This window comes from Astyanax mexicanus, chromosome 11 (genome assembly GCF_023375975.1).
Source record: "Astyanax mexicanus isolate ESR-SI-001 chromosome 11, AstMex3_surface, whole genome shotgun sequence".
NCBI classification, from domain to species: domain Eukaryota; kingdom Metazoa; phylum Chordata; class Actinopteri; order Characiformes; family Acestrorhamphidae; genus Astyanax; species Astyanax mexicanus.
Window position 1 is genome coordinate 34,178,829 of NC_064418.1, and position 15,752 is coordinate 34,194,580.

The 15,752-nt window shown below is 35.2% G+C and overlaps 1 protein-coding gene across 3 annotated transcripts in view; it reads left to right on the plus strand.

Annotated features, from left to right (window-relative positions):
* Nucleotides 1-12,919, plus strand: part of slc4a10b (solute carrier family 4 member 10b) — a 71,206-nt gene extending 58,287 nt beyond the window's left edge. For all 3 annotated transcript variants that reach the window (XM_007230404.4, XM_007230407.4, XM_007230405.4), the window contains 12 exons: nt 355-460; nt 2,939-3,100; nt 4,263-4,376; nt 4,719-4,880; nt 6,882-7,133; nt 7,571-7,639; nt 7,752-7,925; nt 8,666-8,788; nt 9,171-9,235; nt 9,362-9,472; nt 9,746-9,761; nt 11,301-12,919. In XM_007230404.4, the coding sequence (XP_007230466.3) occupies nt 355-460; nt 2,939-3,100; nt 4,263-4,376; nt 4,719-4,880; nt 6,882-7,133; nt 7,571-7,639; nt 7,752-7,925; nt 8,666-8,788; nt 9,171-9,235; nt 9,362-9,472; nt 9,746-9,752 (1,345 nt within the window). In that variant the 3' untranslated portion in view covers nt 9,753-9,761; nt 11,301-12,919. The remainder of the gene's footprint in view (nt 1-354; nt 461-2,938; nt 3,101-4,262; nt 4,377-4,718; nt 4,881-6,881; nt 7,134-7,570; nt 7,640-7,751; nt 7,926-8,665; nt 8,789-9,170; nt 9,236-9,361; nt 9,473-9,745; nt 9,762-11,300) is intronic.
* The last annotated feature ends 2,833 nt before the right edge of the window (nt 12,920-15,752 follow it).

Below are 15,752 nucleotides of genomic sequence, written 5' to 3' on the forward strand. Positions count from 1 at the left end.
GCCCCAGACTTAAATATGAAGCAATGCTCCTTTTTTACTCCGGTATAACACTATACATTGTAGTGTTAAACTCAAAGTTCATTGTATGATAATTCCGTTTACATGCATGTGCAAGATGTTTGTCACTGAGGAGACATGTACAGTTTTTATTATAGTTTTCCTCCAGATATTCTAATCCAGTCTGAATATATTCATCGATATACGTAAAAGCAGTACTAATGTCTAATAAATACTAATGTAGTTTTCTAATATTAGTGTTTTTAATGCCTAAAACTTAGCATGGTTATGTATCTGTTAAGTAAGCTGTAATTTTAAGCCTGCACGTATAACATTAGCCTGTCTCTATATCTGCAGCTGTGCGTGTATTGAGCCTGTGAACCCCAGCAATGCCACTCTGCAGTACTGGGAGCAGAACAATATTACAGCATCAGAGATCTACTGGGAGGCTCTGGAAGTTGAGGTCAGTATAAATTCAAGCAGCCAAAACAAGGTCCATTTTATCATAGAATGAACAACCATTAAATGAATAATAAAAAAGATCTTACAAATGCCCCAATGTTACATTCTCTGCATTTTTCCTCATTCAGTTCAGTGACATAAAATGAGAAAATGAACAGGCGGCAGGGTGGTCGGGTTTAGTAAGTTAAGTTTACAGAAAAAAGGTTATAAAATCTGTCTCGTAACCATATGAGTGGCATGCTCTCTCTCTCCCAGATGGAGACAGAGCAGCACTAGAGATTAAGGACATGTGGCCTGGATTACGCTGGATTAGCCGTGCCAGACCACTAAAAGCGAACTGTATGTATTTCTCCTGCTTTGGACTGAAAATGAGCACCACTCATAACAATACTGGACTGCTGTGGGTCTGAGAGAAAGAGAGAGAGAGAGAGAGAGAGAGCGAGAGCTCTAAGAGGTCACAGAGGATCATAGTGCATCACAGAAAATGGACCAAATGCATAACTTCTTTTATTGACCTTATTCTGAATATTTCACAGGATTTTATTTAGGAAAAAGGAAGCTGCACTCTATCACTCTGTATCCTCATTTTAATATGATTATTGGGACATTTCCTCTCTTTAACCCTCCTATTATGTTACGGGTCAAATGGTTGGGTTTCAGTATGAAACTCCTTCTGCTTGCCTTAATTAGTGTAATCAACATATAATATGAAAATGGTTCATCTCACATATTTGCAACCACCCCCTACAAAAATTTTAACTAAAACAAAATTGCAATGTTATGTTTTAATGTTATGTAAAACTATTGTGTTTTATATGTTGGTCTTTCAAAAGTAAGTAGTGAAACATTAAAAAAAGTTTAAACATTTATTTCCTCACAAAACGAGTGAATTATCCTAATTGGAGCATTACTTGTTAGAGGTAATTGCACTAAATACTGATATAATAATTAGCAATAGAGTTAGTACAAAAATATTAACACTGCTGGTTAGGATTTTTTTTTTTTTTGGATCATCTTTTGGATAATTGAACATGCACCGGGTCAGACTGACCCAGGAACATCACTGCTGTTCCTCACAAATGAACATAATAGGAGGGTAAAGAAAATCTAGTTTTTTCTCAGATGTGCATTACATTTAGTCTATTAAGAAAAACTATTTTTCATCACATTCTGAGTAGAGCACTATAAAAATGATTAAATCCTCTTCATAAGGGTTGTGTGATTTTATTTTTGTTAGAAACGGTCAATAAGTTTTATTTCCTTCTCCTCTAAACAAATTAGGTCACTTTTTCACTGACCTCAGCAGTGGTTTGTTCATTGTAGTCCCATCTGAATGTTGCCACTGTTTGGCACCGTAGATCTCCTGGTAAATGAAAACACAAAATTACAAAAACAGTTAAAAACTGAAACTTTCTGAGGTGTGAATTAAATCAAATTGTTGATGAATCTTAACATAACCCCTTAACAGGCTAGGATGTTTGTCAATTGTCTGTCTGATATTACACCACTAAATCTTGAGGATGTCTATTCAAGCATTACATAAAAAGCTTTCATGTTTGCTAAGGAAGATTACGGAAAATCATAATTGTAATTGTAATAGAAAGTATAGAAAAATAGTCAAGTAAATCTGCAACTTTCAAAATATAATGAATAAAATAATACAATTTCCTGCACTTCATTTTGAAATCAATGCAAATCCTAAATACAAATCAAACAGTCCATGGTCTCCCCCAAACCTTTAGTTTAATTATGTTTTGTCTAGTTTTTACGTCAATTTCCAAACACACAGAATTTGGGTTGATTCCTGTTACTGATCTGGAATTATTAAGTGAAGTAGAGAGAGAACAGACTTCTTCTCCAAGTGTCCTGTATGAGATTTCAAAGCCCTCAAAATTTCAGAGTTTAAATAACCTGTTTTACTACAGAGAATAAGGGTTTTGTTTCACTTACACTCACTGTAGCCTGTATACGGGTCAAGGCATGTTAATAGGTTAAATATGAGGCAATGTCACTTCTTTACTTCAGTGTCTCTTAAAGTCATTTGGACTTGGTATTAATTTGCTCACCAATGTTTTTTCTAAATAAATTTAATTCTAAAACTATTTAGTGTTTTTTCATTTGTATTAGTCCATTAAGCTGTTAAAAATATGAGGAGACATTCTGAATATTAAGTAGTTTAATAATACTGAATATGCTGGTGTACTCATGGGTGAAATGATGAAAAGCTTTATTAGCTTTTCTAAATCCATATTACAGTAATCCATCACGTTCTGAGAAAAGAATGACTGCAGCCGCTCAGATTAAAATTGGATATTGGGAATTAACCAGTGATGTCAATAAGATTAATATAGGAAAGTGAATGATGTAACAGTCTGTAAGCATTACAGCGTGTTGGCTAAATACGGAGTGTAATTATTTTCACCTAGTTCCCTCTGTGTGTGAGTCTGCTCATCTGTATGTTCTGTGCTGTGTCTCTCAGGACTGTATAGAGAAGAAAGGAGTGTTTGTGGGCTCGGCGTGTGGGCCGCACGGACCCTACATCCCTGATGTGCTGTTCTGGTCTGTTGTTCTCTTCTTCTCCACTGTGGCCATGTCTGCTTTCCTTAAAGAGTTCAAGACCAGCCGGTACTTTCCCACCAAGGTACTGCAGTAACCATGCAGTCGCACAAACACAAGGAGGGCATGCTGTGTGAGAGTGTGAGTGTGTGTGAGGTTTTTTTTTACTGTGTGCTGGTGCCCTCTAGTGGAACATCAAGAGAAGGATACTCCAAATGTTGATGAAGTAAATTGGAGACCCTACAGTACAGTTATAATCTTTTAACAGAAAAGGGTGTTCTGATATGATTTATATAACAATATTTTATGTGTATCAGTAGCCATTTTTAATTGGATGATATCGATTATCCCAGAAATATTTGTGATAAATTATAACACCATTTATGGCACTAATATAATGATAATATAATAGCGCAGTAATGCGATTTCCCACCTAAAGATAGCAATGAAGTCTTAATTGTTAGGAATATTCACCCACTGCAGTTGGAATATATATTTTTTAAAATACTAAACCAACACATTTGACATATCTGCTGATTAATGTTGATTGGCCCTCCTTACAATACAAAACATAATAGACATTACTGAGGTCAGCGAAAGTTATAGAATTATTATTAATTTATTAAAAGTTAAGTTTATGGCATATAAAGCTCTGGAAAAAAAAAAACAAGAGACCACTTAAAAATTACGAGTTTTTTTTTTTTTTTACCAAATTGAAAACCTTTGGAATATAATCAAGAGGAAGATGGATGATCACAAGCCATCAAACCAAAATGGACTGCTTGAATTTTTGCACCCAGAGTGGCATAAAGTTATCTAAAAGCAGTGTGTAAGACTGGTGGAGGAGAACATGCCAAGAAATGCAAGAAAACTATAACCAGAATTAAAAATTGAATTCTGAACTCTTACAACTTTATGAATATGAATTCGTTTTCTTTGCGTTATATGAGGGCTGAAAGCTCTCTATCTTTTTTATTTTTATGTCCATTTCTCATTTTCAGCAAATAAATGCTCTAAATGGCAATATTTTTATTTGGAATTTGGGAGAAATGTTTTCTGTTATTTATAGAATAAAACAACAATGTTCATTTTGCTCAAGCATATACCTATAAATAGCAAAATCAGGAAAAACATTCAGAAACTAAAGTGGTTTCTTTTTTTCCCCCAGAGCTGTATATTGTGACTGGCCTATGTGTTAGAAATGTTGTTCATAAGTTGTATTTTCTCTTTTGCTGCTCTCTCTATAGGTAAGAGCGATCATCAGTGATTTTGCTGTGTTTTTCACCATTCTAACCATGGTCCTGGTGGACTACGTTTTAGGGGTCCCCTCACCTAAATTGCAGGTTCCCAGCAAGTTTAAGGTGAGTTGGTCCCACAATCCTGACTCATACAGTTATTTTAGAGTAAAATAACTCAGAGTTATTTTGTGCTTTGTACTATTTCGTCTTGTGTGCATGTGTTGCGATTTTTATATATTATTTTACTGTCTAAAAATGAGCTTGCAGACCCTTTTTTAAGCAATTTTTTGGCTTTCTAAGAATTTACAGCAAACACAAGACACTTACAGACACTCTTCAGCTACTGTTTCTGTATTTTGGAACTTTAATAGTTTAATAGTTACGCTGAGTTCAGATTAAAATTTGTTTAAATTTCCCCCCAATTTGTTTTATTGTACTAATATGATTATGTTATTCTTCACAAAGCCAACGAGAGATGACCGAGGTTGGTTTATTAACCCATTGGGACCAAATCCATGGTGGACCTGCATCATTACAGTGATTCCAGCTCTGCTCTGTACCATCCTGATCTTCATGGACCAGCAGATCACTGCAGTTATCATCAACAGGAAGGAGCACAAACTCAAGGTAGAGATATGAATAGTGTGCATGCTTCCTCTTTTTGTTACCTATATTATTGTTTTACTTTTTCAAACATGTGATTATATGTGAAGAGTTATTAGGATGGCTGATACTGCTGATAAGGGAATAGTGAGTTAATGGAAACACAGGAGACCGCATTGGACTATATTATTAAACAGCAATTCACTGGTTTATAAGTTGTAGCTTTAACTTAAACTTTTTAAGTAAGAAGTAAAACATTTGTATTCCATATGGGCTTGTTACAGATTGACAATTAAGAAAATATATCCAGCTTCCTTTAAAGTCAATACCCCTGTAATTAAAATCAGAATCTGTCAGAATCTGAAGAAAAGCTGTGAAAATAAACACAGAAGAGCTTTCTAAGCCAATTAGAGAAAACTTAAAGACATGCACATGATAGGAAAAGGCAACAAGATAATATACAAGTGTTTGGATATCCAAGTGAGCATGATGCAAACTGACACTCAGACACTGTCTAGACCAGGGGTGTCAAACATGTCCACATATAGGTTTCTATTCTTAACAACCATTAGCTCACCTGCCTCCACTTCTTTAATTAATTGTTCAGTTTTCAAAAAACTGGCCACATATACTGTACTTTTGCTTGACTTAAAAAACCTGGAGCCACTTTGACTAGTAAAACCGTAGTACAGACAAAATCATCCCTTAGAAATAACTACAGAGATAAGTGGCTGAGACTGGAGATGCATATCAGATAAGATAACCATGAATAACCATGAAGCTTTGAATCAAACAAGCAATTATTTGGCAATATAATAAAAGCTATTCTTAAAACTGGCCTTCATGGAACACGGAATAATAAAATAAACAATAATAAATAAAGAACATCAAAGTATGTCTTGACTTTACCAGAAACCATTTGACGAATCCTGCTAAAGCAAAAACACCTTTTGTATGTATGTATGTATGTATGTATGTAAGTAAATGAGCCACTATGTGATACATTTCCCAACAAACGCAATTCCAACAGTACAGTATGGGGGTGGTATAATCATTTTTATTTGCCACATATATGCTTTTCCTCAGCAGGGACTGGGCATCTTGTTAAAAATAAACGATGAATGGGTGATAAAAAAAAAAAATAAATAAATAAAAAAAAACTGCTTCAGTCCACTGAACTAAAGCATGGAACCTTACATTAGTAGATTAAACCCAAACACAAGGCCAGACAATTTATAAGTAGTCTAACAACAAACAGGTGCATGTTCAAAAATAGCTAAAAGTAAAATCCAGATCCTAATCCATTTGAAAAAATGGTATCCTGACATTTATTCTGACTCACCTGAACAACCTGAAGCAAGTCCATCAAAAAGAATGGGAAAATTAGTACTAGCCTGAAGGGGTTAAATATTTACAAAATGTTTTATTTTTTTCCAACATACTGACAAATAATAGTTTTCAAAAAATAGTAAAAACCAGCAGCAATTGTTGACTGGAGAATTTCTAATTTATTAGAAATGCAAAAATAACTAACGCATTTCAGCACTCTGGCCTTCATTAGGATTAAAAGACAAAAGTTGGTAACAATCCAGCTTTTAAAACACACATGATTACAAAACAACCAATGAAAACACTCCAAGTATTGAAGGTCACATAATCAGCCAATGAGAGGCTGACAGCTCAATTGCACAGGGGAACCACTTCCAACTAAAACGTCTTAAAAGTCATTTTGAAATTCACAAACACAGTCATCAGTTGTTTTCAACAATTTGTTCAAGAACAGAGAGAAAGAAAAAAACAGCCACACTGCCAATACAGAGAATATATAATCATGATAAATCATTATTTTTAAAAAAGCATACTAGGGCAAATTGATTGCAGCACAAAAAATAATGTATCACTTGTAATTCAAAAGAAAATGCAAGTACATTTAAGGGGAAACACTTTCAGATTTAATATTTTTATAAGGCCCTGCATATTATTAATGATGTAGAAGTTTTTTTGTTTTTTTTGGTTTGGTTGCAGAAAGGCTGTGGTTACCACCTGGATCTGTTTGTGGTGGCGGTGATGCTGGGAGTGTGCTCACTGATGGGACTGCCGTGGTTCGTGGCGGCTACAGTTCTCTCCATTTCACACGTGAACAGCCTGAAGCTGGAGTCAGAAAGCTCAGCACCAGGAGAGCAGCCCAAGTTCCTGGGCATCAGAGAGCAGCGCTTCACAGGCCTCATGATATTCCTCCTTATGGGCTGCTCCGTCTTCATGACCTCAGTCCTAAAGGTCAGACTTTGCGTCTTTTAAGCATTTTCTGTGATTGATGCAAATGATTTCTGTACAGAGATTTACAGTAGTCCTGTGTGATATAGAGATTTATCAGAATGGTCAGAAACAGGGCTGGACTCCAGGCTGGTCATCAGCAAGTGCTAGACTTTTATAAATGTGCTGCTAGACTTATACAGTATGTAATATAATTGTAAAATCCTAATATCCTTTTCACAGTGTTGCAGAAATACATGGAGATATCTTTAAACATGGTGTTAAGTTATGGTGCCAGAAAAAGGAAGTTGTTTCTTCTTTATGCAAATAAATTTCATTAAGCAGGAGGTGAAATATAGCAGCATATTGGTGGGGTTTTAATTACCACATAGAGAAAGTTCTGGCTCGTCCACAGAAGAACTCCTATCATCCGCTTTGCTCATTTCGTGTTTGTTCTGCAGTTCATTCCCATGCCTGTGCTGTACGGAGTGTTCCTTTACATGGGAGCATCTTCACTTCGAGGAATACAGGTAAAAACACAAAGTAAACAAAATAACATTTGATTTTAAGTTCTTTATCATTTTAAAATTATAGTTTCTAAAGTTTCTAAGTGTCTGTGTTTGTTTCTCTCTCTTTGTCCAGTTCTTTGACAGATTGAGGCTGTTTGGGATGCCTGCTAAACACCAGCCAGACTTTATCTACCTGAGGCATGTTCCTCTGCGGAAGGTCCACCTGTTCACCATCGTCCAGCTTAGCTGCCTCATCCTCCTGTGGGTCATTAAAACCTCTCGTGCAGCCATCGTCTTTCCAATGATGGTACTTATCTTACATACTTTTACTTAATCAGTAATTTAAAGGTTGTAATGTAATAAATTCCTGTGAGCTGCTGAATGGCCATTCTGTTTATAGTTTTCTTTATAGTATATTCTTTTACTGCTATAGTGTATTATATTGTTTTACTGCTATCACGAGCATTTACAAAAAGTCCCTTACTAAAGGGACTGAAAAATAAGTTTAAATTATAAGAACACACAAACAATATAAGATTTAATAATGAGAAATAAAATCATTCAGAATAAAAGGATATATATATTTTTTTGCAGACAGGCTAAAATGCAAAGCCATAAAATAAAGAGATACATAATTAAAATAATAAAATATAAACACAATTAAAGAAATAGAGAACAAAATAATACCAAAATGAAAAAAAAATTAAATGATGGAACTAAATTAAAAGATAAAACTGAAGATAAAATAAAAGGATGAAATGAATTAAATACAAAGGTAAAAGGCAAAAAGTAAAACCAGTCATAAAACATATAAAAGGATGAAATTAATAAAATAAATAAAAAGGCTAAAATGTAACCATAAAATAAATAAATAAAACAAAAACAAATAATATAAAATAAATAAAAAGGTAAAAGAAAAACTCAACCAAAACAGTTACGGCAGATATGAGCAGTTGCTGTAGAAAATCTGGTTACAGTTGTTGGTATTATATTGCGCTCCTGGCTCCGTGTCATGTGTGTTGTTTGTGTTGTGTCTGCTGTGGGCAGGTCCTGGCTCTGGTGTTCATCCGCAAGCTGCTGGATTTTTTTTTCACTAAGCGTGAGCTGAGCTGGCTGGATGACCTCATGCCAGAAAGTAAGAAGAAGAGGCTGGAGGATGCAGAGAAAGAGGTGAGCTACATTTATATAAAACACACTAGTATTTACACATCGTATAAGCATCGAAATTAGCCTTTGCATGTTTTTTTTTAATTGCTTTTGCTTCACATATTGCAAATGCAGTTTTAAAACGACCTTTTTATTGTACTGTTGACATGAGCTGCTGGTTTGAAATCAACATGAAACTATTACAGCTTCTTAGGAAGTTAATGTGCGAAGTTTATTTAACAGGAAACTGAGGAATAGAAGATCAAAAGGTGGATGAAGTTCTCTCTGGCAAGACTGCAATAAAAGTCTTTCCCTGCTCATTCTCTCTCTCTTTCTCATTCTCTCTTTCTCTCTATCTCTCTCTCTGTCCTGCTCTATCTTCCTCCCTCTCTTTCTTTTCTGCCAGGAGGAGCAAAGTATTCTGGCAGAGGAAGAAGGAGTGGTACAAGTGCCATTAGAGGCACACTACAAGTGCGTGCCAATTTTACTGACAAATTAGACAAACATAGCTTCATATTATTTTTCTACTATACAGAGCTGACATATTATTTTGGTACTGTTTGTGCTGTGACTGATTTAGACTTTTCTTTTTTTAAGGGATGATCCATCGTCTGTGAATATTACTGATGAGATGTCTAAAGCCTCCTTTGGAAACACTTGGAAGACTATGAATTCTGACACCTCAAAACATGATCCCACCACAAAAAGGTTAGTCATAGTCTCTGATTATACTCAACTTTTACCTTAATGATAATTAATGATTTAATTCCTGTGAAAAATCTACATACATTTGACCTTTTTATAATAACAAACAAAATACAACAAACTTTTATATACATACAACAGTTTAACTTATCTCAGGTTATTTTTTACAATTAATAAAACTTGAAAAAAAAAATGTAACAAGATCATCCTTTGCTAATCAAATGTTTGCCTTCCAACTGTATTTCTCATCATATGCTTTTCTTTCTAACCTCCTAGCTACTGAGTAATAAAGGTAAGTTGATCTGTTTTTCATACCTGATGTTTTCTTCTCTGCACAGCTGGTGTTTCCCATCACTCTGCACCATTAAAAGTCTGTCTTTGTCAAATCCAGATCTGTCTGTATTCTTGCCTGCATCTATATTCTGCATCTTCCTAAAACAATTAGTGTAATTATGCAAAATATTAGATATTTCCCAATTTAAATAAAATGACTACCAATTATTTGAATCTAGCTGTCAGCATGTAATTCTGCAGCACACCACTAATAAAATAATCAGCTCCAGTTTGCTGTTGGTATTAGTTCAGTTCATGGTTATGTGTTATGTGTGCTGCTGTGGGTTCCTGTAGGCTAGTGTTCTTTAACAACCTGAACTTAAATCTTGTGTAATTTTCTGAACTAAATTGTACTTTAAAACTACTCCTGATTAATACTAAAGACTAATCATTTTTCCCTAATCACAGACCCTTTGAGGGACTGGTTTCTAAACAGTTTAAACTAAAGTATTTTCCAATTAAAATTTTGCAAACATTAAGTTATGCCTGTGTGAAACCAAACCAAAGAGAACGATAAAATGCTTTAAGTAAAGAACTTATTAATGGATCCGGAACATAGAAATGTACTACAGGTCTGAAAACACGCTTTTATCTTCAAAAGATTAAGTTTTAATTCAGAAATTATTCCAGAGCCCCAACATTGGTTTTATCTCCCCTCAAACATACAAGTATATACCGGTACTACTATTTTAATTGACACCAATAATATAAATATAATTGCATTTTACATTTCCTACATTCATTCTTTTATTTTATTTAAATAACCATTGTAAAAACTTGCATCTTAAGAACAAGTGTTCTGAAGTGTGATTAATTTGGATTAAATTTTTTATCGATTGACACCACTAATTTTAACCTTTTTAACTTTTTATACTTGTGAGGTAACAAAGATCTTTACTTTTTAAGCTAAAAGCCACAAATAAAAAGGACAAACATAAATTTTGCCTGTATTTGGTAAAACAAACAAAAAAAAACACTGAAAGTGAAACTCTGAAAGCAACTTATTGTAGAAGATGCACTGGGAGACATGTTAAATGAATACTTCTGTATTTTGGAATTTTTAAGAGTGAAGATCGATACTTTTTGCTTTCAGTGGTTTTAAAGGTAAACCTAGAGGAAATCTGCCAGGTTCTCAGCAATAACAGTGAAAGACAGTTTCAGAGATGCTCTTTCTCTGTCTTTTTAAAATGATTCAGCTAGCGCTATGTCTCTGCTGTTATTGTGTAACACCAATGTGTCATTTTTTGTTTTCCCTCTCCTCTGTCCAGCCGACCTGTGTAGGGTATATTCAGGTTTTTGGGGGTTAGAAGACGGTGTTCTGACTACCTGCACCACAAAAGCTTTCAGATAGTTTGTCCATGGCTGGAGTTAGGACATGTCTTTTAAAGGACTGGACAGTTAATGGGTAGTGTCAGTGTTTTCTGTTTGAGCGTTGGGGAGGGGGTTGCAGTGTTGGGTGTGTTTTTGGGTAAAGTGCTTTCTATTTGTTTCCTCATAGCCTGTCCAGCAGCAGTGTGAGAAAGGAGCATCGGAGGAACGATTCAGAGAAAAGCGCCGACAGAGAGACAATCCTCTGACCTGTATCTCCTTCACTGTGGTCTATATTACACACACACACACACACACACACACACACACACTTTATCACATGCCACATGTGTCTGCTCCTTCTTGTCTTGTTGTTCCGTGTCTCAGTGTATGTTCCGTTCTCAGCAGAACTGCAGTAGAATAGTCCATATTTACACTACGGTTGTTTGCAAAAAAGATTCCTCTTAATCTTAAAATTAAGATGTCTCTTTATTTCAATTTACATTTTCTGTTTCATAACATAAAATAATACCAGCAGACGAAGGCCAATGACAAGAAATGCGCTAGTGTGAAAGTGTGTGTGTGTGTATGTGTGTTGGAGAAATCTAGAACCTGTTTTAAAGACGTAAGTATTTTCTATGTTTTGTATTTTTGAAAAGCATACAGTATTCATGTTATTCTACGAAGCTAACTGCTGTTATAGAGCTGACAGAATTATTAAGAAAGTGTAGTTCTTATTTCGGTTCAGAACCAGAAGATTTATTGTAGATTCAATCACTAAAAAACTATATTACAGTTGGTTCTGTATGCATGCATTGTTTAGTATCATTATAAATTCTATGTCTATCAGCTTTTATAATTTTAATTGCAATCTGTAGTATTTTATTTGGGTGTTAACTCAGCTTTAAGGCAGTAGAGTACAGGCTAAATTCATTAAATTGCATTTTTAAATAAATCTTTTATAATTTAAAAGCAAAATGTATAATGATGTCAGCTGAGAATGATAGTTGTTTAAAAGCTGATATATGATTTCTGTTGATCTGTATGGAGTCTTATTTTGTAGGCTGTATGTTGATGCTGTAACTATGCCAAAGTCCAAATCCCTGTTCCTAATAGCTGGGCAGTGTACATCGCAGAATAAGCATTACAATATCAAACAGTACATTACACACATCACACAGAAGCTTTAGCATTCTTTTTTTGCATCAGTCAGACATTCTGAAGGGCATTTTATTAAAGGTCGTATTCTACAGCTCATGGTATTGCTCATACTTGAAACCAGCAAACAGTTTGTGGTTGAATCGGTGTTGAATTGACACTCCTCTACGTACATGATTGCAATGTTGATTCAATGGCGATTTTTCACTGGAAAGTGTTTATCAAGGGCATAAAACAATGGCCTCTGAGAATAAATGCAATAGTATTCTAGAAGGGCAAATAGATCATATAGAAAATTATTTTTGGAAGGTTTATTATCTAGATTTTCTTTGTAAATAAAATTGCACCTTTTGAGTTCTAACGCCTTCAAGCTTTATGATTTTCCTGAAAGAATGATAGTCCTTTATAAAATCTCATGTTGATATGATTCGTCTTGTTTTGATCTTAGGAGTTGTGGAATAAAGTCTACAGTGTGAAGGTTTGGACTTTAGGCCTGTATGACATTTTCTTTTTCCAACCAATGTTTCTTCATTCATTAAAATGTATTACTTATATTTCAAATGGCACTTTGAAATTCTACGTCCATGCTCTTTTAATGTTACTGTTTCTGTTTAATGAACGTGTGTCTAATAAATACATTTAATCTCTGGATTCCTGATGTGTGTTCTTACGCAATAATAAGTGCAAGTCTGGGGGTGGGTGGATGGTTCAATCACAGGGGCGTTGCCTGGGTATGTAAAGATCCGGTCCGGTCTCCGATCTGGATTTCATGTAAGAGCATGTAATAGCCTAAACCAGGGATGGGCAACTTACATGATGGAGAGGGCCACATTTTTTTCAGCATGACCATTGGAGGGCCACATGACCTCGCAAATAATTCAATATGAATAATTGAATATGAAAAACGCTACAAATGATTTTCAATAAGAACAAATTTTATATGAATTTATATCTGTATGTTTACAGCACCAACATTTATCAACAACTATTTTCTGCATATTAATGCATTTTAATACGGCAAAAGACAAACCGTTTGCTTAAAAAAAGTGCAAAAAGGAAGTCCTTCATATCAAAGAACAAAAAGTTTGCTTAAAAAACTGATTGCAAATACAGTAGTTCCTCTGTGTAAAATAAGTTCATTATAACAAGTCCTTCATAAGCAACAAGGACAAAACATTTGCTTATAAAAGTGCAAAAGGCATTTGAACTCATTTATAACAAAGAACAAAAAAGATTTAAAAACTGATTGCAAATAGCTCATTCAATAATAGCAGAAAACTAGACCACAGAGGCCCAACATTTATTGAAGCTAATGAGAGAGCTGTGGTTTGGCCTGCTGGCTCACAATGGACTGGATGTCAATGTCAATTTTCGTGGTTGTTTGTCAAAAGTAGAATTACGTTTTTTTTTTGTTTTGTTTTTTAATTATGAAATTATGAAATTATTTTTGATCTATTCGCGGGCCGCACTGAGTGATGACGGGGCCGCCAGTTGCCCATCCCTGACCTAAACAATTTACTTGTTTCTAAATTGTTATTTTACCTTTTATGACACACTGAAACAAATTATTAAAATAAATATTAACAATGATTAGTCCTAAAGAGCCTACGCAATTAATACTCTTTAAGAATAACTAAACTAATGTATCCTGTATGTCTTTGCATAGTCTTGCTTCTCCTAACCTGTTCTTTCTACTGATCAGTCCAATCCTGATCAGTTCAGTTTATTTTAGTCCTCTCCACATTTCCTTTTCCTCCAGCTCAACCATCTCTTCTACCCCTCTAAATAATAATTTACACTAAGATACTTCAGATTTCAACAAACTCTAACAACCCCAGACTCTAAAACAAATCCATTTTGCAACATTCACAACCCAACTTTTAAAATGAACTATTTGCTAGTATTTCCCGCTCCCTTCGACTGAAATGAGTAGGAAAGGCGGGGGGAACTCACAGCATTTGGGCTGGAGGTCGGGGCAGCATCGCTGGAAACGATGAGAAGAGGAGAAAGGGGAGATGGAAAGAAGCAGTATGATGGGAAGGAGGTGGGCGGAAGTCGTTCCACACGCAGGTAGAGAGGAAGTGAAGGTTTATATAGGGTGAGGATCAGAGGAGTAAGGGCGTGGATCAATCTCCCAAAATTAAGATATAATTATAACTCCACCTGTTGCAACATTCTCTTTCTCTTTATACTTTTCACAAACTTGCTTAAACATTGTCACATTATTGAACAAGTTGCTGTATAGTTGCTCAAAATAAATACAATTACAGTGAAAAAAAACATTTGGATTTGCCTGGAATCCCTGTATTTACTCAGGACATGTGACCTGTCTTACTAAAAACTACAAATGATCAGAAGTCACGTTAGAACAGTGTTTCTCAACCCTGTTCCTGCATATTCTGCTGCATATTCCCACTGCTCATGCATATTCTACAGCTTTCTCTGCTTTAAAGGCCCTTAATAAAGTAAGTGGTAATATGATGTGTTTAATACACTGCTGAATATACATAATGATTGATTTTTGGTCCATAGGGGGCTAAGGGATTTTAACAGGTAAACTCAATAAATTATTGTTTATTAGCTAATCAGGTGGAAAACACACAATTTTAGGGCAGAGACCAAGATTAAAAAACTGCTTTAAACTACCAACACAAAGTACTGTACTAAATGCTGGCTATCTATCCACAACATCCAGCTTCTAGTTAACTAGTTAGCTAAATTAATTTTCATTAATTATAGCTTAATAAACATAGAGCAAGCTAAACATTACATATATATTTTTTTTCCTCAAACCTTGACTACCTATCTATCTCATTCCTAACTTCAGCCTCGTAGCTAACTGACTAGACACAATCAAGGAATCTCTATTCTCGATCGAGAAACATCTCATCACAGTTTACATGATTAGCTCCGTTACCTTTCTCAGTATATACATTTTAATTTTAACTCATCTGCAGCTGCAACCAATACCAAGATCCTCCTCAGAGAGGTGGGCTTCCCCACTAGCACTGCGCCCTCCACAAAACAAGCAAGCTAATTGTCTGTTTCTCCAAAAAGGCGGAACTTTATCCTTGAGCTGGCTCCATGATTGCCTTAAAAGATTTCCCATTCACACAGCCATCACCTGTCTCCTCATTCCTACGGCTGAGCTGAGCGAATCTATTAGGGGCAACTGGATAATTATTCTGGGCTAAATCCCCGGAAGACTAGGCCAGGCGACAACTCTGTTCAATAATACAACATAACAGCACTCTCAATGTCAGTGAGCATCTATCCATGCCAGTACACAAGGAACATGAGCGAAAAGAAAAAAAAAATCAGGATTTTTCATTGGCCCCTCTCCCTAGAGCTTAGATTCTCTGCCCGAACCCGACCTGACCCGAGGCCCGACCCGAAATAGTCTGAGACATAGGCATCTGTTTTTTAATTATATTTTTTATTTTTAAATAAAGCTCTGGTGTGATATCATAAGAACACGCAAATC